This window comes from Triticum urartu, chromosome 3 (genome assembly GCF_003073215.2).
Source record: "Triticum urartu cultivar G1812 chromosome 3, Tu2.1, whole genome shotgun sequence".
NCBI lineage: Eukaryota > Viridiplantae > Streptophyta > Magnoliopsida > Poales > Poaceae > Triticum > Triticum urartu.
The window spans coordinates 683,669,216-683,690,479 of NC_053024.1; the positions used below are offsets into that span (position 1 = coordinate 683,669,216).

A 21,264-nucleotide genomic window follows, 5' to 3' on the forward strand; every position below is an offset into this window, starting at 1 on the left:
ACGCCCTGATGGGCTGCAACTCTTTCAAGACGCCTGCAAATCTTGAAAGTAATATGAAACGGGTTGTAAATATAAAAACAGATGACAAATTGGCAATTACTTTATAATTTCTGAATTTTATTGCATTTTCAGATTCCTATTTCACTGGGCATTAACCTAATTTAAATATATCTTCAAAGTACTTTAAATCTGGCTGGACATTTCGGTATTAAAAATAGTTTGGAACCCACAGAAATATGCGAAATTGGCCCTGGCCAACCAAAAAAATGACTGCAATAAATTGCATAAGAAGTTGCCATGAGCTATATATAAATTATTAAAAAAAGAGGGAGTGGTCTGACTTGTGGGCCTGTTTAGTTGACGCGTATGCAAGAATTTTTTTAGTTATTATATACGTCAACAAACGATTCTAGCAGACGTAACCGTTGGATGTCAATCCAACAGCCGTCGTGTTTCTACAATCTATGATCTTCTTGCTCCAGCCGCCAAAGCAGCGCCGGCGGGACCGCCTACTCCCGCCTCCCGTGGCCGGCTGTGCTGCCGTGCAGGCCTCAGCGCCCCCTACTACTCCCACCGCTGGCCAGGGCATCCCTCTACTCGCCCACAACCCCTGTTATTCTAAGGCGACGGCAGCCTCACACCGCAGCCGAACCGGTGAACGCTCGTACTCCTCTCCACGTGGGCATCCACTGCCGCGTCTTCCCCGGCTCCGTGTCGTCCCCTTCCTATGCCTCGCCGCCGCCCACCGCCGTGGTGCTCTCGGCGCGGCGTGGTCAATGTGGTCAACGACTGACTTCCATCGGAAGAGTACTGTACGTGGAGAGGCTGACAGCTGGGTCCACGGCAGCCGCAAGGAAGTGCCTCCTTATTACGCGGAAAATAATTATTCCTCCACCTGACAGCGGGGACCCACTGGACGGGCCACCAGTATTTTGTGAAAAAAATCATTTCCCCCTGACTGCTGGGACCCACCGGACGGGCCACCGTATTTCGCGAAAAAAAAACGTTCCCCCAGCTGTCAGCTCGGACCCACCGGAAGTGCCTCCTTATTACGCACAAAAAAATGAATACTCCCCCGGCTAGCTGGGACCCACCTTGGTGGGAGGCTGACTTGTGGGCCTACTAAGTTGACGGGGACGAAGGGCTTTGTCAACTTAGTCAATATGAACGATTCTAGCTCCAGTGACCGTACGATGTCCATCCAACGGCCGTAGTGCTTCTTCAACCTCTGGTCTTCTTACTCCAGCCGCCCAAAGCAGCGCCGATCGTGCCGCATGCTCCTGCCTCCCGTGGCCGGCTGTGCTGCCGCGGAGGCCTCACCGCCCCCTACTATTCACACCGCTGGCCAGGCCCTGCGGCGACGGCAACCTCACACCGCAGCCGAACCAGTGAACCCTCGTACTCCTCTCCGCGCGGGCTTCCACTGCCGCGTCTTCTCCGGCTCCACGTCGTCCCCTTCCTAGGCCTCGCCTTCGTCCACCGTCGTGGTGCTCTCAGCGCAGCGTGGTCAATGTGGTCAACGATCGGCTTTCATCGAAAGAGTACTATGCGTGGAGACGCTGACAGCTGGGTCCACGGCCGCATCAAGGAAGTGCCTCCTTATTACGCGCAAAATAATTATTCCTCCACCTAACAGCGGGGACCCACCGGACGGGCCACTGTATTTCGCGAAAAAACGTTTGCCCCTGACTGCTGGGACCCACCAGCTACATCTTCGCACGCAAGAAAGTGCCTGACAGTCGGGACCCACCTGGTCGAAGCGTACGTAGCGTTGTCATTCTGGTCGCGAACGTGTACGTGCATATATATTGGTCGATGTAGAGGCGCACACATAGCATGTACACGTACGTACAGCGGCCAGGGTGCAAGAAAGAAAATACGGCCACGTATGTGTACATACGGGCGGGGTCTCGAACGCCTACTCGTGCATACGTACGGCCAGGGCTCGTGTACATGGCTGGGTCGGAACGGAGAAACAGCGTCATTGTCGTGTTCATGGGGAGGCAACGGAATGCGTCGTGTTCATGGGGAGGCAACGGAATGCGTCGTGTTCATCGGGAGGGCTTGGATGGAACAGGCGATGGAAACGAGGCCTGGCGTACCGCAGAACGGAGGAAACGGCCTTGTGTTCGACCGGCCACGTTCGAAACGGAATCCTGTTCATCGGGAGGGGTCTGGCGTACCGCAAAACAGAGGAAACGGACCTCCTACGGTCGAAACGGGGGTCCTGTTGATCGGGAGGGGTGTGGTGTACCGCAAAACAGACGAAACAGACTTGTGTTGGAGCGCTACGGTCGAAACAGGGGTCCTGTTCATTGGGAGGGGTGTGGCGTACCGCAAAACGGGACTCCACGGGATACTGTTCATCTCCACCGTCGACCCCCTCCAGCCTCCATGAGCTACTGTTCATCCACCGTCGACCTCCTCCAGCCTCCACCTGTGACTGTTCATCCACAGGCTCCTGTTCATCCAGCCTCCACCGCGCGCTACTCCACCAGCTATTGTTCAACTAGCCCTCTCCACGGGCTCCTGTTCAACCACCCCTCCACGTGCTACTGTTCATCCTGCCCTCCACCGTCTACTGTTCATCCAGCCCTCCACGGGGTGGTCCTGTTCATCCAGCCCTCCACGGGGTCCTGTTCATCCAGCCCCAACCGGCTCGATCGATCCTGTTCATCCAGAGGCAACACCACGGGGTCCTGTTCATCCCGAGGCAACGCCACCGCTCACTGTTCATCGAAACCCCCCCCCATCGATCGATCGCTCGGGTTCAGTAATGCGTAGCCTGCAGTGCAATCGCTCGGGTTTAGTTAGAGCCCAACGCCTCGCTCGGGTTCAGTTAGAGCCAACGCCTCGCACACACGCGCGTATGTGTATGAGAGAAGCGCGCATCGCTCGGCCCCCGACCTCCCACTAACCGGGAACTCCCCGAAATTTTCCTCGCCCTCGCTTCTACCACGGTTTTTCCCGTCATGGACGGCCCAAAGAATGTCATGCAGCTGCGTCTCCGGCCCGCCCAGGACGAAAAGCCCATTTTCTGTCATGATTTTTTGTCATAGAAGTAGGATCCCACCACATCTATGATGATACCGGGTTTTGTCACAATTATCGTCATAGAAGTGTCATATGTATGACAGAAAAAAAATTCGTTCGGCCCAAAATGTCACGGATGTGTCTTTTTTTGTAGTGTTGCCACCGGTGTTTGGTATAACACTTCACGGTCCCCTTGCTCCTAGCCTCACCGGTGCTCGATCTCCATGATCCTGGGTACCTACGGGGATGAAGATCACGGACAAGACAAGAGAAACTTCACGATGCAATTTTACTTTACACATACAAGGTGTTTTGTCAAAGGCTTCCATTGATCCCTTCACCAAATACCTGGGGCTGCAAGGCTCATGCCTCACCCCATACCTTACCGGACTACTCACACATGAAGGTCAGATCGCGAGAAGAAATCGTTGGAAAACACATCTTGAGATTCATTGGTTGCAATATGTCTTGCAATAGATGCCTTGTGTGATGCGCGATTACAAGTATGATCTAGATGAGAGAGGACTATGGCAGTGGAGATGTCTATGGAGGTGAAAATGGTGGCTAGGGTCTGTGGATGAAGATTGAATGGGTGGTGGCTGTGCTCGATGTTCCTCTCCTCCTTGACGACGTTCTGTTGATATTTCAACGGGGTCCCCTTTATAAAAGGTGTTCAGGTGGACAAGCTGCCTCGGTTTCCATGCCAAATGACCGCTCATGCGAGCGCTCACGGTCGCATGGAACGTCATCTTTTGCTCTGGAGTCCTTCTGATGCCTCCTGATGATTTTTTTTCTTCTCCATTTTCCTTCCTTTCCTTTCTCCCACGTGATATCTTCCATTTTTAGCCCATTTCCTGTGGAAAAAACTATTAAAGAGAGAATTTGTGGAATCCTTTGCGTTCATCAGTCATTAGTGGCAATATCAGAGCGAAAATCTCTCTTTTAGTGAAATTTCTCAGTTCAAACAAGGTTGAAATGAGTCCAAAAATATCAGTCATCAACTCTGCCAAGCTTAAACTTGATCGTCCTTGAGAAACATAGAGAGAAATCTGAATCATAAGGAACTTAGTTGTTTAAACCGAAATAACGAGAAGGTTTTGGTCCACTTACGATTGGTATGCCTAGATAGGCCTCCGTTTTTTAACCTGAAAACTTATCATAGATATAGCGGTGGCATGGTTATAGTGCAAGTGTTAGTGAAGTAAAGATAATCAACACAAAGTTTCTGATCTACTATATAAAACAACTTTGTAATGCTTCATTTCATTTAATCTAGACAACACTTGCTTGCCGGGAATGCACGGAAGAGTTTCTTAAGATAGAGCCATGAAAACATAAGTTGTGGAATAGAAAGTGATGTCTACTACACAACTTTATTCTTGTAGACTCGTGTTGGGCCTCCAAGCGCAGAGTTTTGTAGGACAATAGCAATTTTCCCTCAAGTGGATGACCTAAGGTTTATCAATCCGTGGGAGGTGTAGGATGAAGATGGTCTCTCTCAAACAACCCTGCAACCAAATACAAGGAATCTCTTGTGTCCCCAACACACCCAATACAATGGCAGAAATATATTTTTATAATCTGAATAAATAAAAACAACAAAGTAGCAAATAGTAAACGGGCACAAAAACGATATTGCAATACTCCTAGGGTCCGTACTTTCGCTAGTGCAATCTCTCAACAATGCTAATATAATTGGATCATATAACCGTCCCTCAACGTGCAACGAAGAATCACTCCAAAGTTCCTATCTAGCAGAGAACATAAGACGGAATTGTTTGTACGGTACGAAACCACCTCAAAGATATTCTTTCCGATCAATCTATCCTAGAGTCCGTACTAAAATAACACGAATCTATTCTTTTCGATCAATCTAACCAAGATTTCGTACTAAAATAACACCAAAGCAAATTCAGATTCATAATATTCAATCCAACACAAAGAACTTCAAAGAGTGCCCCAAGATTTCTACTGGAGAAACAAAGACAAGAACGTGCATCAACCCCTATGCATAGATTACCCCAATGTCACCTCAGGAATCCGCGAGTTGAGTGCCAAAACATATATCAAGTGAATCAATACGATACCCCATTGTCACCACGAGTATTCAATTGCAAGACATATATCAAGTGTTCTCAAATCCATAAAAGTATTCAATCCGATAACAAAGAAATCTCAAAGGGAAAGAAATCAATTCATCACAACAAGATAGAGAGGGGAAAATACCAAATGATCCGACTATATTAACAAAGCCCGTGATACATCAAGATCGTGACATCTCAAGAACACGAGAGAGAGAGAGAGAGAGATTAAACACATAGTTACTGGTACAAACCCTCAGCACCGAGGGTGGAGTACTCCCTCCTCATCGTGGTGGCCGCCGGGATGATGAAGATGGCCACCGGAGATGATTCCCCCCTGCGGTAGGGTGCCGGAACGGGGTCTAGATTGGTTTTCAGTGGCTATAGAGCCTTGTGGCGGCGGAACTTCTGATCTAGGTTAACCCCGAAGGGTTTTAGAATATTTGGGAATTTATAGTGCAAAGAAGGGGGTGCGGGAGGCCACCGAGGTGGGCACAACCCACCTGGGCGTGCCTGGGCCCCCAGGCACGCCCTGGTGGGTTGTGCCCCCCTCGGGGCACCCCCCAGGTGCTACTCTGGCCCATATTGGGTGTTCTGGTCCATAAAAAATCTCCAAAAAGTTTCGCGGTGTTTGGACTCCATTTGATATTTATTTCCTACGATGTAAAAAACAAGCAAAAAACAGCAACTGGCACTGGGCACTGGGTCAATAGGTTAGTACCAAAAAATGATATAAAGTTGCTCTAAAATGATTGTAAAACATCCAAGAATGATAATATATTAGCATGAATACTTCATAAATTATAGATACGTTGGATACGTATCAGAAAGCATGTAGTGAAACATGATGCTCAAGTGATCTTGAACATACCCACAATTGTTTCTTCCTCTAGGCTCTTAAACACTTTGTTTCAAGCATTGCTTGCTGGAACTTTGATTGTCACGTGAAGGAGATTATGCCAAATAAGTGATCATGAATAGGTTTACGTTGTGGCTTAATGTTCGGGAACTATGGACCTTTAGCAATAATGTCCCTTTCGAGCTCTTTTGATTAGTCCCCTCTATTTACCACATACATACTCATTCAAGAGAAAGCAGAATAATATTCATTTGTAGTGTTGCCACTACGTACGGTACCAAACTCATAGCCGAAATCCGAGCTATCACTCTTGGTGGATTGTTCATTGGCTAGCGGAGTCCTCACCATAACATCAAGAAGGGTGACGAATCCACATTTACACACGTAAATGTGTATATACTATTAAAGGCAATGGTACCAGCCGGAGGCTGTAACACCATGTTGAGATATACAACACTGATTTTTGGCATAATCTCACCCACCTTTCAACTAAGTTCCTCCAGACAATTTTATCCACAAGTGCTATCAAGTCTATTAAAATTAACATCATGGGGTTGAGCATGTTTAAACATCACTACTCTAGAATTTCTTAACTCCCAAGTCTTGAAAGACTTTCTCTTGTGCAAAGTTACACTTGGTTAATTTCATTTCATTTTCAAAACTGTCCCACGGCAAGTCTTAGTTGTCTAAACTAAAGAAAACAAAGGCTACAAAATTATTTCAGCTACTAGAGCAAAACCTTTGTATCAACTATCAAGACTCACTCCCATCCACACATAGCACACATACTACTACTACATCTACTCTAAGTGTTCAAGTGCAAAAGACGGGCGTCGCAGGACATACCTTCACGATTGTGAATTTACACACTTCTCTTCCTTACTCTTGCATTCCTCGTTGTTCTGGCATAGGTCAACTCCTCTGAAAACAAAATGCAAATGAACTCCAAGGGGCTAAATAAGAATCAAGAGCAAAGCAAAGCTTATTCTTTTTTCTTTGTTTTTTTTGGTTTTTTGAAAACTAACTTGCAACCGAAAAACGCAAAGGCAAATAAAAAGCAAAGTGTTGGAACAGACCAACATGAGTGTTTTGAAGCTTCTTGAGCTTAAGTACAACCTCATTACAATTTATTCAAATACCGCCACATCTTGATGTAGAAGTGGGGATAACCTCCCGCAAGCTTAGGCCCTTGCAAGACCAAACCAGTGAGATCATTGCGGCGGTTGTTCAGGAGCCCACTCTTGGCTCTAGTTGGAGAAGTTCATGTTCATGTAGGCCGACGTGCTCCTCGGATGTGATGCGAGGTTGCACATATCATCAATAGAGCCCTGAAGGTTGTTGAGGTCCGTGTAGGTGGTGTAGTATTGTTGGGGCTGCTCTTGCTCCTCGTCGGTGGTGAGTTCTTCTTCGTCTACTTGTTCATGTTTTGGCCCTTCTTGGTCAAAAGTTGCATCTCCTTCTTGTGCAACATAATGCAATTGTCCATTCTAAGTGGAGAAATGGTTAGGCATAGGTGTGGGTAACAAGTACACCACTCCAAGAATTTTGATACGATGATGAACATTACGAACTACTACCATAACAGCACTAGTAAGAACATGAATGTTAACAAGGGTGTTACCGACAATGGGGCGGAGGTGACTGTAGTCAAGGCCAAGGGAGTTGGCCAACATGGTGATCACTCCTCCACACATGATATCTCCTTGTTCATGATTAGCTTGATGCTCCAGGTGTAGCAAAGTATTGCCCCTAAGTTGGGCGAATAACCGATGTCCAGGTTTGGTGCTTTCCCAAGAACTAGCATGTTCTCGTCATTTACCTTAGAAACTTCTCTCATGCCTACAACGAGATAGTGATAACATAGTAGAAATAACGTATAGCAGGACTTTCAATGCAACTGGCTCTTTACCTTGAGCCATGACGACATATACGATAAAAGGATTGCCTTGGGTGCGGGTCAGTGAAATCATAAACATATCTAAGATCATCATCATTGTTGGGGAAGCCAAAATAATTACACCACTCAGCAAGAATGATGTTAAAGTCTTGGTCAAGGAGATGGGTAGTGATCCTCTCCTCCTCATATGCATTTGGCACTAATCCAACATTGTGCGAGAGAGTACTAAGAAACTCAAGCGTCAAGTGTCCATATGTCTCACATCCCTGATAACCGAAATGGTGCAACCCGGCATTATGACAAAGCAAATTAAAATCATGAGTGATACCTAGCTTGGCGTGAGTATTCGCGCAAACCCATTTGGTTGCTTTGATCTTCCTTGTTGCGAGCTTTTGGAACTTCTTCCTTGCTCCGCGATCGGTGAAGACGATCCCCTGAGTGAAAACTTGTTGTGGTTGCGCGGTGGATGAACTCCAGGAATATGTTTATACTCATAGGTGATTGATATTGGTGGGAATGCTATGAGAGGAGGAGGTGGTGCTGACGTTCCTAGATCTGGACCAGCAAGTTCAAGTTCATCAGCGCACGGATGGTGAAGGCATGAAGTGAAGAAAAATATATGAGGTTGAAGAGGGGAGAGGAGGAGAGGGCTAACCAAGTGGACGAGGCAAAAGTCGCGGTCGCCGAAGGGGGGCAAAGGTTCGAGGCTGAGGGGTTATCCGAGGAAGGGGGAGGGTGACAGTCACGACCTGTCACCTCCGCTAGAGGAGCGGAGCGTGGATCCTAAGCATCGGGAGGAGGGGGTCGGGGGCGTCGCTTTGGTTGCCGACGGAGGGGGTCAGGCGCGTCACACCGGCCGCCGACGGAGGAGCTCGGAGGTGGGGGAGGCGGGGTGCTGGATCTTTGTCGATGCCGCCTGTCGCACTTCTCTCTTTCTTGAGTCTGGCTTCTCTCCCCGACCTATGTGGTCCCGGCTTCTTTCCTCGTGGGAACGGCGTGGGTCGGGGCAGGGTTACCCCTGATCTGATCCAACCAAATGTCTATCTCCCTAGGCCAACCCAACTCGTGGTTCTTCAGACTCGGAGAAATAGCGGGGATCCACCCGGGATCCTCCCTTGCAACCAAACAAAGTCCAAAAGAGCAATAAAGCCTTGAGATATGCAATAACCACACATAGCAAGGGCTATAATTGCAAGTTATCCATGAACAAGGGCATGATTGAGAATCAGAGAAGGAAAATAGCATACGGTGGTTCCTATAACGAAGGGGCACAATGGTAATCTTGTTCCCGCAACAGTACAATGGAAGCGATCGATGATCCGCAGCCCCTCCCTCCCTGCCCCCGTGTTCTATAACTCCACGGAATCGCGCTCCACCGCCGGCCGGACACCTCGCGCCGCCGCCGCCGCCTGAGTGCGATCCATGGACGCCGAGGCCGGCGCCGCCGCCGCCCAGCAGCTTCCGGTACGCCCCTCCCTCTCATCTCCCCCGCTCTCAACATTTCTCTCCGCATTGCTCGTTGGCGCTGATTGGACCCGACGCGGACCGGGAGGAGCCCTAAATCAGGGCGCGCTCCCGGTTTCTCCCGCGCCTGGAATGGTTCCGGCGGTCTGATGCGGAGGTCCGGCGGGGGATCAGGGATTCCGCGGCTCCTACGGGAGATCTTATGTCTCCGGTCATCCATCCATCCATCCATTTCGATTTAATTTTTCCCGGGGTTCGATTGGAATGGGTTCGCTGCAGCTAGCGTTTTCTTCTTTGTTTTAATCTTTCTCGACTAGATTTGGGTTTGGCATTTTTGTTTTTGTGGTGGAATGGTATGGGTTAGTGTTCGCCACCTTTTGCCGAAGCAAATTACTTTGGGTAAGATTTGATTCTACAAGTGAGGAATGGCATTTCTGTGACGAAACAAATGCCTCTGTGGGTTAACAATCACTTTGTAATCATAGTGAGGGTCTGATTGCCATCAGTATAAAAGAATGATTAAAAATACAGAGAAGTGCCAGTTTCCGTATCTTCAGGTAGGACATTTAATCTTTTCAAGTTCCAGATGATAGAAAAGAAGAGTTATGATCTCGCATATTGTAGTTATCCAGCATAACTCGTCTGAATATACTCTGCCACAAAATGATTTTTTAACTGCTCTGTCATGGATTTTCATTTTCAGTGGAGGCAGCACTACAGGAATCTACTACTGCTAGCATACCAGAGCTTCGGTGTTGTTTATGGGGACCTAAGCACATCACCTCTGTATGTGTATAAAAGTACATTCTCAGGAAGGCTCCGGCAGTACCAAGATGAACAGACAGTATATGGTGTACTTTCCCTGATATTTTGGACCTTCACACTGGTTCCTTTGCTCAAGTATGTCATTATCGTATTGAGCGCTGATGACAATGGCGAAGGTACACTATAATTCCTTTGTAAGAAGTTGTTTCTCTTTTATGCCTGTCATCGTGAAGTTCATATTGTTGTAGCTGGTTGGCAAATTTCTATAAACATGCTCACATGGAGATCATAATAAATCACCTTATGAACAAAAAATATTTAATCCATGTACACTTTTGTAGGTGGGCCATTTGCTCTGTATTCGCTCCTCTGCAGGCATGCAAAGCTTAGCTTGATTCCGAATCAACAAGCAGCGGATGAGGAGTTATCTACATACTACAGAGATGGGTTCGCAGCTCAGCATGAATCTTCACCCTGGCTAAGAAGGTTTCTAGAGAAGCACAAAATTGTCAAAACTGGACTTCTTGTTGTAGTTCTGTGTGCTGCTAGCATGGTGATCGGTGATGGTGTCCTTACTCCGGCAATCTCAGGTGGATACTACCATCATTTGTTGGTTACCTTCCATGTCGATGCATGATTCTGGTTATTAACCTCTGTGTGTGCTTAGCGTGTGTTTTTCTGCTCCTTTCCTTGCAGTCCTGTCATCTATGTCTGGGCTGCAAGTTCAAGCTACTGGTTTACAGGAACGTAAGTACAACTCGTCTCTTTGAAATGTGAACTCGTAAGGCACAGTATTTAAACACATGTGCTTGTGTGGAGTATTATGAGATACGGTACATGCACTTCCTTTGGTTATATTTCTGTATTACTACATATTTTGTCATTTGGTTGCACTTGATGTGCTACCCATAGCACATCATGTCTACAGCACGATGCACTGTATGGTGGAAAATTTAAGGTCTACTGTATTGCTATGTGCTGTGAGCATGTGGCTGTCTCTTCAAATATACATTGTACATATATCTTTAGTTTTCAAATACTAGTCTGTGTATTTCAAAAACATTTTGTGTAATATATCTGGACATTAGATTCTGTTATTGCATAGTCAGATTATGCATCCTTATTTTCCAAACACTTCGTGGGAACTTTGGGCTTATTATATTCTTAGGCTTAACTGCTATAATCGCAATTTATTTCTATACAGGTTCTGTGGTGCTTCTTTCATGCATTGTATTGGTTGGTTTATTTTCCTTGCAACACCGAGGTACTCAGAAGGTAGCATTCATGTTCGCACCAATTGTAATCATCTGGCTCTTTTGCATTGGTGGAATTGGATTGTACAACATAGTTCATTGGAACCCAAACATATACCAAGCAATCTCTCCATATTATATTGTTAAGTTCTTTAGGACAACCGGTACAGATGGCTGGATTGCTCTAGGAGGAATACTACTTTCTATGACAGGTTAGTGACTGTCAACATATACAAGGGGTAAAATTGTGCTTCGCTTGTAACAATTTATGTTTCCTTTCCCCTTACAGGCAGTGAAGCTATGTTTGCCGACCTCGGCCATTTTACAAGTGCATCTGTCAGGGTAAGTTGAACTAGTGATGATCTTCTATCTGTTAATTTCTGCAGTGAAAACTTCCCACTGGATGTATAGATCCTTTTATGTTTATAATTATATTTGGGTGTGGTGCTGTGTGACAAAGCATCCATGAAGAAATAACTTTGGGAAAATATTTTTGCCAAATGCTTTAAGCTTAAAAGCAGCAGAAAAGTTCGTAATACCAAACAGCCTTTCTGTGAAAAGAGATTGATTTAACCTGCATATTTTAAAGAATGGATGACATTTCCCAAAGAACCTAGTTAAGTTCTTTGTTGTGTACCAAATTGTTGCTTTTGTGATGCTCTATTCGATTCCATGACGTTAAAGCATTGAAACCGCCTGGATAATACTAATGCCTCTCTTATTATACTCATAATTTACAATTTCTATTTGCTTAAACTATACCTGCCCTTCTGGCACACTTTGCTATTGAACCTGTATCTTTTTGGATACATGACCTGGGTTTCTCCTTGTTGCAGCTAGCTTTTATTACCATCATATATCCATGTCTTATATTGCAATATATGGGCCAAGCAGCATTTTTATCAAAGAACATGTTTCACACGCGCACAAGTTTTTATGACTCCATCCCAGGTTTTTGAACTTGTCTCTCACTCATCACCCTCACCTCCGCTCCTTCCTCTTTCCAATGTTATTAAAGTTTCAGTTGTCATCCAGGACCTGTATTTTGGCCTGTATTTGTGGTGGCCACTCTTGCTGCAGTTGTTGGAAGCCAGGCTGTCATTTCAGCAACATTCTCTATTGTAAAGCAATGCCATGCTTTGGGATGTTTCCCACGTGTGAAGATTGTTCACACATCGAGGTGGATCCATGGGCAGATATACATTCCTGAAATAAATTGGATCCTTATGGTGCTATGTGTAGCTGTCACAGTTGCATTCGGTGATACAACCCTTATCGGAAATGCCTATGGTAAGCTTGTAATAACAATTGACGAGATTAAGATCTTTCTTGCACATAGACCTTTTGATTTTTCCAGCATTCTCATTTACTGATAGTCTAACCATTGTCCATGGTTTATAATTTCAGGTATTGCTTGCATGACTGTTATGCTTGTTACAACATTCTTGATGTCATTTATCATCATCTTTGTTTGGCAAAAGAACATAATATTTGCCTTGTTGTTTCTATTATTCTTCGGATCCATTGAAACCGTGTATCTTTCCTCATCCCTCATGAAGGTTCATCAGGGAGGATGGGTGCCTCTTGTGCTTGCTTTCATATTCATGTCTGTCATGTTTGTTTGGCACTATGGAACAAAGAAGAAGTACCAGTTTGATCTTCAGAACAAAGTGTCAATGAGATCAATCCTGTCTCTAGGTCCAAACCTCGGCATAGTTCGGGTTCCGGGAATTGGACTGATTTACACAGAACTGGTGACTGGTGTGCCTGCCATCTTCACACATTTTGTCACTAATCTCCCTGCCTTTCATGAAGTCCTAGTGTTTCTTTGTGTTAAGTCAGTTCCAGTGCCGTATGTTCAACCAGATGAGCGATACCTTGTTGGTAGGATTGGACCTAAAGCGTATCGGATGTACCGTTGCATTGTCAGGTACGGTTACAAGGATGTGCAGAGAGATGATGAAAATTTTGAGAACATGTTAGTTATGAGCATTGCAAGGTTCATTATGATGGAAGCTGAGGATGTCTCGTCTTCAGCAAGTTATGATATTGCTAACGAGGGAAGAATGGCTGTGATAAGAACCACCGACGATGCTGGCACCCCACTGGGCATGAGAGATCTGGGTGGCCTAGCTGAGTCCATTTCTACCACGAGGAGCAGCAAATCCGAGAGCCTTCGAAGCTTGCAGTCCTCTTATGAGCAGGAATCACCGAGTGCAGGCCGGAGGCGCCGTGTTCGCTTCGAGCTGCCAAATGAGGACGCCATGGATCAGCAGGTGAAAGATGAGTTATTGGCACTCGTGGAGGCGAAACACGCAGGGGCTGCGTATATCATGGGCCATTCTTACATCAAAGCTAGGAGGAGCTCCAATTTCGTGAAGAAGTTTGCGATCGATGTTGCCTACTCTTTCCTCCGGAAGAACTGCAGAGGCCCATCAGTCTCACTGCATATCCCTCATATTAGTCTGATAGAAGTTGGTATGATCTACTATGTGTAGCCTGGTGCTCTTTTGTTCACAATGTGGGCATTCGGTGGCAACAAAGCATGGTGAGTTTGCTAGTCACCGGTTAAAACTGACTACTTTCCTACTCAGATACCATTTGGATAATGCCTTTTTTTTGGGGGGGGGGGGGGGGGGGATCCATGTCATTACTAAGATGCTTAATGTTTATGTTCCATCCCAAGGGTCATAAAACATCCTTTATGCCATTGTCATCGCCCTTGGCTAGTTTCATCTGTCATTATTCCCCTTGCTCTTTTAAGTTATATTGGACATAAATTGTACTGTAAGCTTTTGGCTCCCTGGAGCATGTGTTGTTTGGATGAAAAAGGTAGTCTGAAAATATACTTTCTAATGTTAAAACATTGCGAAAAAAGGTCACCTGCTCACCTGCTTCAGTGCTCTATACATGTGTTAATTCTCATGATGAAGTAATATTTCTGTGTTCCTGTGCAAAAAGATAACTAGTTGGAAGTCCAAAAAAGCAACTATTTTGCCCCTAAATTTGTGTTTCCTCTCACGCAGCGCATAAGTACTTTTAGTAAAAATCTGTAGGTATACTATACTAGGTGCTCAAACAATTATATGTCTCACTTTTTTCTAGAATATTTTAGACTTTGTGACTTTTGTTTCTTGTAACTGAGAACATGTGTTCCTGGTGCCCCTTTTCGACTCCTGATTTTGCAGTCAGATGATTGTTGCTTTTGAAAGTATTGTCATTCTGGCACTGTTTCTTCTTTCTTGAACTGAATTGAAGGTGTCTGATTAGAAATATTTTCCTCCCTTTTCCAGTGCTACCTGTGAAGCCCCATTGCTTTATGTCTGGAGTTCAAGCTGCAATCTCTAGGAAGGAATGCTGCACTACATCTAGCTGTCCAAACGGTCTCAGTTTCAGTCTGGTGGAGATGAAGGCGCTGTGCATGTTAATATCACTTGTCAGCCCTAATAAAACGCCATGCTCGTATCAGTGATCGTAGCTTCTTCTTTTTGGTTATTGTCTACTGTTTTACATGTACTTCTTTTTGGAACGATGTGAAGTAGATCGATTTTGTCGCATAAATTTTGCCGCTTTACCCATAACCTGTATAAATTTTGCCGCTTTGCCTGTAAACCTATCTGCGATGAGAAGCCTAGAATGGTGTCATCCAAATTCCAGTGAAACCATTCACCGTACTGTTTTATTTCATCCTTTATTTATAAAGTGTCATGTATACAAAGCAGGCCTCCCTGTGCAAACATATGAAACGCATGCACACAGGTGTGTGACGTACAAGTCTAGCCTTGTATCTTACTGGGAACATCTATATACAACTGCCAACTGAAAGGTCTCAAGAGCTTTGTCGATATGGCACACACATGAACTACATAAGCTCTGCAAACATGTAAACGTCGACACAAACTTGCGGGAAAACAGACTGCTAGTAACATGCAGCAAGGCGGCAGAGCATCAAACAGCTGAACCCGCAGCAGCCACCGTCTTGTTGAGCAGCTCACGGAGCGCGCCAGGAGAGGTCACCGGAGGACTGCACTTGAACTCTTGGCACACATGCGCCACCGCTGGCTTCCCCGATGGGCTGCTCCGTGCCATCTGCGCGATGTTTGCGTTGTTGCTCTCCCAGAATGCCATCTCTTCCATATTGCTGACATCTATCTGGATCACCTGGAGCAATGAAAGATGTATCCTGGTCGGTAAATGTATAACAGGGGTGCTATGTCGAACATATGATACAACCACTTAGTTCATCACTCACGGTTCTGTTTGGATCGTATGACGAGAATGCAGCAGCGACCATGTCTTGAAATTCTGGAGATGCTTTATTCCCCACCAGCACTACCTGCTTCCTTGATGGAACAGTGAGCATGTCTGCTGCGCAGCACATCAGCGGCAATGCTATGCCAAGTTCTTTCAGTCTAGTCTCAAACACCGCCTACAAAACAGCAAATCCATTTGCAAGCATAAGCAGATATCCTGTCAATGTTACTCATCTCATCTCTGATGGGTCTAGGGCAGGAAAGATGACCATGGTGAAGCATAAACCTTATGGAATGAAACCAAACTACTGCTGTAATATAGTGCATACAAATGTAAACTAGATAAGTACATACCAGGAGATGTTCAACATTACGTTTGTAGCCTTCAGATTCTGCAGCATCAAATATACTGGACAACCTGACCATGTTGATCGCTGCCATCGAGTTTCCAGAAGGCTCTGCACCATCATAATCTTCTTTAACACGCAAAAGGACAGAAGGGTCTTCTCCGGGAGTATTGAAATAGCCACCCCCTTGTTTGTCCAAGAACAATTCATCCTGTAAATGTATGTAGTCATGGCAAAGTATTATGCAAGGGACGTGAAATATAACATCGATGCATTTAACAAGTGTGTTTCACTTGCCTGAATGACTTGCAGCTCGACAGCCCACAGAAGCCACTCTATCTTACCACCATATTCATAGAGATCCAGCAAGGCATTGATTAAGAAGGCATAATCATCTAAAAATCCTGGTGCTTTTGCTGGGCCATTTCGATAACTATGATGCAGCCTTTTTGAGCTTGCATCATAGAGTTTTTCCTTTATAAAGTTTGCTGCCTTTTCTGCAACTTGAAGATATTCTACTGGCTGCAAAAAATCCAGAAATATGGGTGGTCAATAAACAAATTTATGACTAGCTACAGTTGGACAGTGAATAAACTTGGTGATGTAAAAGCAGGTGAACGCAAAAATCCAGCACATGGATTCCTCCACTCGCACACGAAGGGGAGATAGCTTTTTAGACCTGATACAAAACAACATAAATGGCTACTGCTGCAGAAGAGGCCCCCATACAACATCATGGTGTTTTCTTTGTCTTTGTCATACACGACATAACATAATAGACAGTTTCATTCTAGCAGTTTTGAACAGATGTATGGGCCTGCATTCCCAGGGATAGGTTTCAACAATGAAGTATGGAGTAGAAAAGTATGACAAAGACTTGAAGAAAGCAGGGATGGATAAAAGCTCCTGCCATATTGATTGGCTGATCATGCACATAGTCACATAACTATAATAACATGAGTTCATGTCAACGACAGAAAATAAAAATGCAATATTCAGAGAATGGAGCACAAAACTTACATCGCATCCTACTACAGGGAAATAAAATTTGGTTCCAGGTGGTCCTGACTTCAAAATTTGTGAAGCTCTTGCAAAGGCAGATATTGCTAATCCATTCCATGAAACAATAACCTAAAACAAATCATATTTAATAGATTATTATGTGACCAGATTAAAAACAAGCTGCTGTCAGCATGTAGACAAGAACCTTGTCGTCCAAATGTGGTCTTGGCCTTTTTGATCGGACATCAAACAACTTCTGTCTGCATTCCCCCAGGATTCCATAATATTCATCAACAGACTTGCCATACTTCGATGCCATCAATGAACCCGGTCTTCTTTCTATTAACACATTTTTACCACTGAACTCGTTGTGAGGATCACTCATCCCCGAAAGGTCACAGTTGCCAGACGATTTAACATAGTAGTGGCTCTTGAACAGCTCCGCGTTCTCCCCAAGTGTGTCTTCGATCTATGTGACAAATATTAGACAGCTTGAGCATGCAATATACCAGAAGTTGAGGCCAATGAATAAATCAACAAATCTAAAATATATAGCTGCCTGGGATCCTGGTCTTTGCTTCAGTGGCAGGAGCATATGGTGGCTGGTAGCAAGAAGTTGGGCACGTTACAGCCTTATAGGGGATCTATCACCAAATACGGTTGACAGTTTAGCGATAGGCTTTGTACTGACTAAGTTTTTAGTGACTTGACAGCCTGCTGATTTTAGTTTATTCAAACTTTTGTGACCTTCTAATAAATTGAGTTGTGTGCATCTTCAGGTGCAGAGTCTGTGTGAGTTATTCTTCTATTTTGAATAAAATGTAGTAGAACTATTCAATAAAATTCTGCATAGCACCAAGTAGGTACAAAGTACCAACTACATGAGAACAACTTACATAAAATTATTGATTATTAGGAGGTAGGCATCAGACTAGCAAGTCTTTAGAGCCGGTATGTATAAGACTAGGCAATGGCTACAGAGTCCAGTCGCTAATGGTATGACTTGAGTCCTATTTGTAAGTACATTTATTGTGGAACAAGAGCAGAGGAGACTATAATTGTCTTTTCAACTTGGATTATCATCTAGCTGAAGTGCAAGCCTGTGTAAAGAGCTCCAATATGTATAAAGTTTCTTCAAGAAACCAGCAAGAGTGTATAAAGTGGCTACGATGTAAACTCAAAGTCAACAGCAGGCGGACTTACATGATGGTTGATGGTATGCGACAGTTCGAACTTAAAGGCCATTTCATAAGGAGCGGGCAGGGGTATGCATTAAATCGGCGAATAAATAGAAAAGGCTTACATATGCACTACTAAGTATGTACCTCTTGACTTGTCCACACATAGAAAGAACCCTCTTTTTTTCTTGGAGCACCTTCATATTCTGCACTGTCAGCATCTTCTGCTGAGAAAATTTCACCATCTTCTCCAATCATGTCTCTCCTCAAGTAATCAAGTATATCACGTGCAACTGAAGAATAATACTCATCTCCTGTGATAACATATGTATCCAAGTATACATTGGCTATCTGTCCCTGGTCGTACAGCATCTTCTCAAAATGTGGAACTGCACAGAGAGAAAATATGAGAGATGAATTCTGCAAATACATGAAAAGAAAATGTCTCCTTGAGATTAAAGTGAACTTACCATGCCAGCACTCGTCCACACTATATCTATGAAAACCACCTCCAACATGGTCATGAACTCCACCTCTAGCCATACATTGCAGTGTATGAGTTACCATCTTCATTATGTTTTGAGCTTCACTCTCCTGCCTAGCTTCCATGTGTTTCCGGAATTTATAGAGCATTATGCAATCTTCAACAGGTCTTGGAAACTTGGGAGCAGAGCCAAATCCACCAAACTTTGGGTCATAACTGCTTGCTAACTGCATGGATATAAGGTGCAGGGCTATTAAGGCAAATAAGCTAGCTAGTTAAGAAAAAATAAGAGCTGAAAAAGGTAGGTGAGATCCTGATAGGCTATGACAAGCTAGTGGCGCTGAGTTAAGGATGTTAGAGTGCCCTAATAAGACATGGAATAAATCAGGAACCAGGATACGCCATCCAGGAAAAATGCAGTTTAGCTACTGCACTGTTGTTAACTCAATCGAGCAATTAGTTCACTCACTCAGTCTCGCCAGCTGTTTGTGTAGAAGTTCATAGTAGTAGCATACAGAAAAATAAAGTTGGAGTACTTCTCAAACCTTTTCAACACATTGATCTACATAAAGAACAGCCACATCATTTGGCACATCTTGAGAGCTAGCCTTGGCAGATAATGCATCTCTAAGTTGCTCAATGACCACCTTTCCTGACTTCTCAAGCGCATCACGTTTAGTATCCCAGGCTTCCTTGACCTTTCTGAAGAGAAGTTATGAACAAAACTGTCGTATCATGTATGAGCAATCAACTTCAGAAATGAGGTATTTGAGCTGATACCTTAAAATAGTCTTGAACCCAGGTCTTCCATACTTATCATCTGGTGGAAAGTATGTACCGCCCATCAAAGGTTTTAAGTTGGGTGATAAAAAGACGGTCAAAGGCCAACCACCACCGCCGTACAGCGCTGACACATATGTCATATAAACCTAAAGAATGTGACAGTGTCATAAATCAAGAACTGGTGCAAGTCAAAACCTCTCAAAAGTGTGACAATAGAAAAACAGGAAAATAAAGCCTGCCATCCACAAGAAACAGCATTTTTCTTTTACATTTGATCACTAGAAAACAGAATACCTTGTCAACATCTGGCCGCTCTTCACGATCCACCTGTCAAAACTAATAATCAGAAAGAAGAATTGCAGTTACATTGCATTTGCATAACTTCCACACACCGGAAGACATGTAATGAGTGGGAAGTAAAACAATTAGCAACTAGTGCTTATAAACACGACACTACCTTGATGCTAACAAACCAATCATTTAGAATCTTAGCAACTTCTTCATTCTCAAAAGACTCCACCTCCATTACATGGCACCTTTAACATTCAGCCAATAATAAAAACTGCGGTTAACATCTTTATGCTGTGCAAATAAATCACGATAAGATGAAGAACGACAACTCACCAATGGCATGTACTATAGCCAACTTCACGGACACATCCACATTTCCCATGCAGCAAAAGAAGGATGTTAAGATAGAACGGAAGGACTAACTAAATTTGTATTACGCAAGTCACAAGTAGGTTTGTTTTGCTAAAATGAAGCAGATGAATTTGAATGAATCTAGCTTTAGTTTGAACCTGGCAACACCCATCCACTACACAACTATTTATTAAAAAAATTACAGAGCCGGATTGGCAGCCATTCCTCTGCCCCGAACTATAGCACCACCAGTTGGTAATTTATCTAACACAATTGTTCATGAAAATACCACATCAAGGAATCAGTCCACTACGCAACGGTATCATAATTGCCCCATAATCCAATCGATCATAGCGGTATTAAATGAAGCACTAGAGTATACTTGTATTTCGGACAGTGCATTACTTGACAGAAAGATGGGGATATCCAATTTGCGAGCCTTCTCGAAAGCCTCATCTCCCCAAGGATACCAGTCAACCTGCATATGGAATCAGTAAGTATGCCAGTTCAATAATGGTACCTATAATCCACAGACAATCCAAAAGCCAGTGGAGAGCCAAAGGCAAAGCAAACATTTGTCACGGCTAGCTGTTCCAGAAGGATCTGAATTTTCAGGATAAATAAACTCGTAAACATAGCTCGACCACGTGTTCAGCTAAGCGCTCCTCAGTCACTCGCGCCCAAAAATACAGTAAGTGCTCCCCGAATCAGGCGAACGCGAGGGAGCACGCGCGCGACCGCAAGGTGCTCGGCGGAATCCCCCCGCGGGGGAGGGGGAGGAGAACCGCGGCGCGAGCAGACGGAAGCAGAGCCTCCGTGGGGTGGGGTGGGGTGGGATGGAGTGGAGGGGTCGCTCACCGGGTTGTGCGCGTGCTGCAGCAGGTAGGGGCTGTGCTCGGCGGCGAGGCGGTTCGGCTTCCGGCCGCCGCCGGGCGCGGCGGAGGAGGAGGACGACGACATGGCGGCGGCGGCGACGAAGCGGAGGGGCGAGGAGCAGGAGCTGGGGCGGTGGCGGAGGCGGAGGAGACGCGTGGAGAGCATGGGAGGGGGGCGGAGGGGCGGGGGGAGGAGGCAGGATATGACCCGGGCGAGAGCGGCGGGCGGCGCCATGCGTCCCCTGCTTAGCGGCGACACGTCCATGCCCCACAGCGGCAGAGGCAGGTCGGCCTGCCAAGGTCTCACTGCGCTCTGGGCCCACCACCGCTCGTCAAAACGATGGTGCT

General features: G+C 45.1%; 2 protein-coding genes across 2 annotated transcripts; one reads left to right on the forward strand and one right to left on the reverse strand.

Moving 5' to 3' along the window:
* The first annotated feature begins 9,159 nt into the window (after positions 1–9,159).
* On the forward strand, positions 9,160–15,026 carry LOC125545909 (probable potassium transporter 2). Its single transcript, XM_048709966.1, has 10 exons — positions 9,160–9,334; positions 10,038–10,275; positions 10,441–10,689; positions 10,796–10,846; positions 11,304–11,564; positions 11,642–11,694; positions 12,189–12,303; positions 12,388–12,642; positions 12,760–13,900; positions 14,646–15,026. Exons 1-9 carry the CDS (start codon positions 9,293–9,295, stop codon positions 13,848–13,850), a joined length of 2,355 nt encoding a protein of 784 aa, XP_048565923.1. The 5' UTR covers positions 9,160–9,292; the 3' UTR covers positions 13,851–13,900; positions 14,646–15,026.
* On the reverse strand, positions 14,995–21,217 carry LOC125545908 (spermatogenesis-associated protein 20). The gene is made up of 15 exons (XM_048709965.1): positions 20,900–21,217; positions 20,447–20,519; positions 20,024–20,045; positions 19,857–19,935; positions 19,694–19,726; positions 19,397–19,545; positions 19,162–19,318; positions 18,603–18,843; positions 18,280–18,521; positions 17,160–17,423; positions 16,973–17,083; positions 16,250–16,474; positions 15,960–16,163; positions 15,605–15,781; positions 14,995–15,513 (listed from the first exon to the last, which is right to left on the reverse strand). The coding sequence occupies exons 1-15, from the start codon at positions 21,179–21,181 to the stop codon at positions 15,301–15,303; spliced, it is 2,472 nt and encodes an 823-aa protein (XP_048565922.1). The 5' UTR covers positions 21,182–21,217; the 3' UTR covers positions 14,995–15,300.
* Positions 21,218–21,264: the final 47 nt, after the last annotated feature.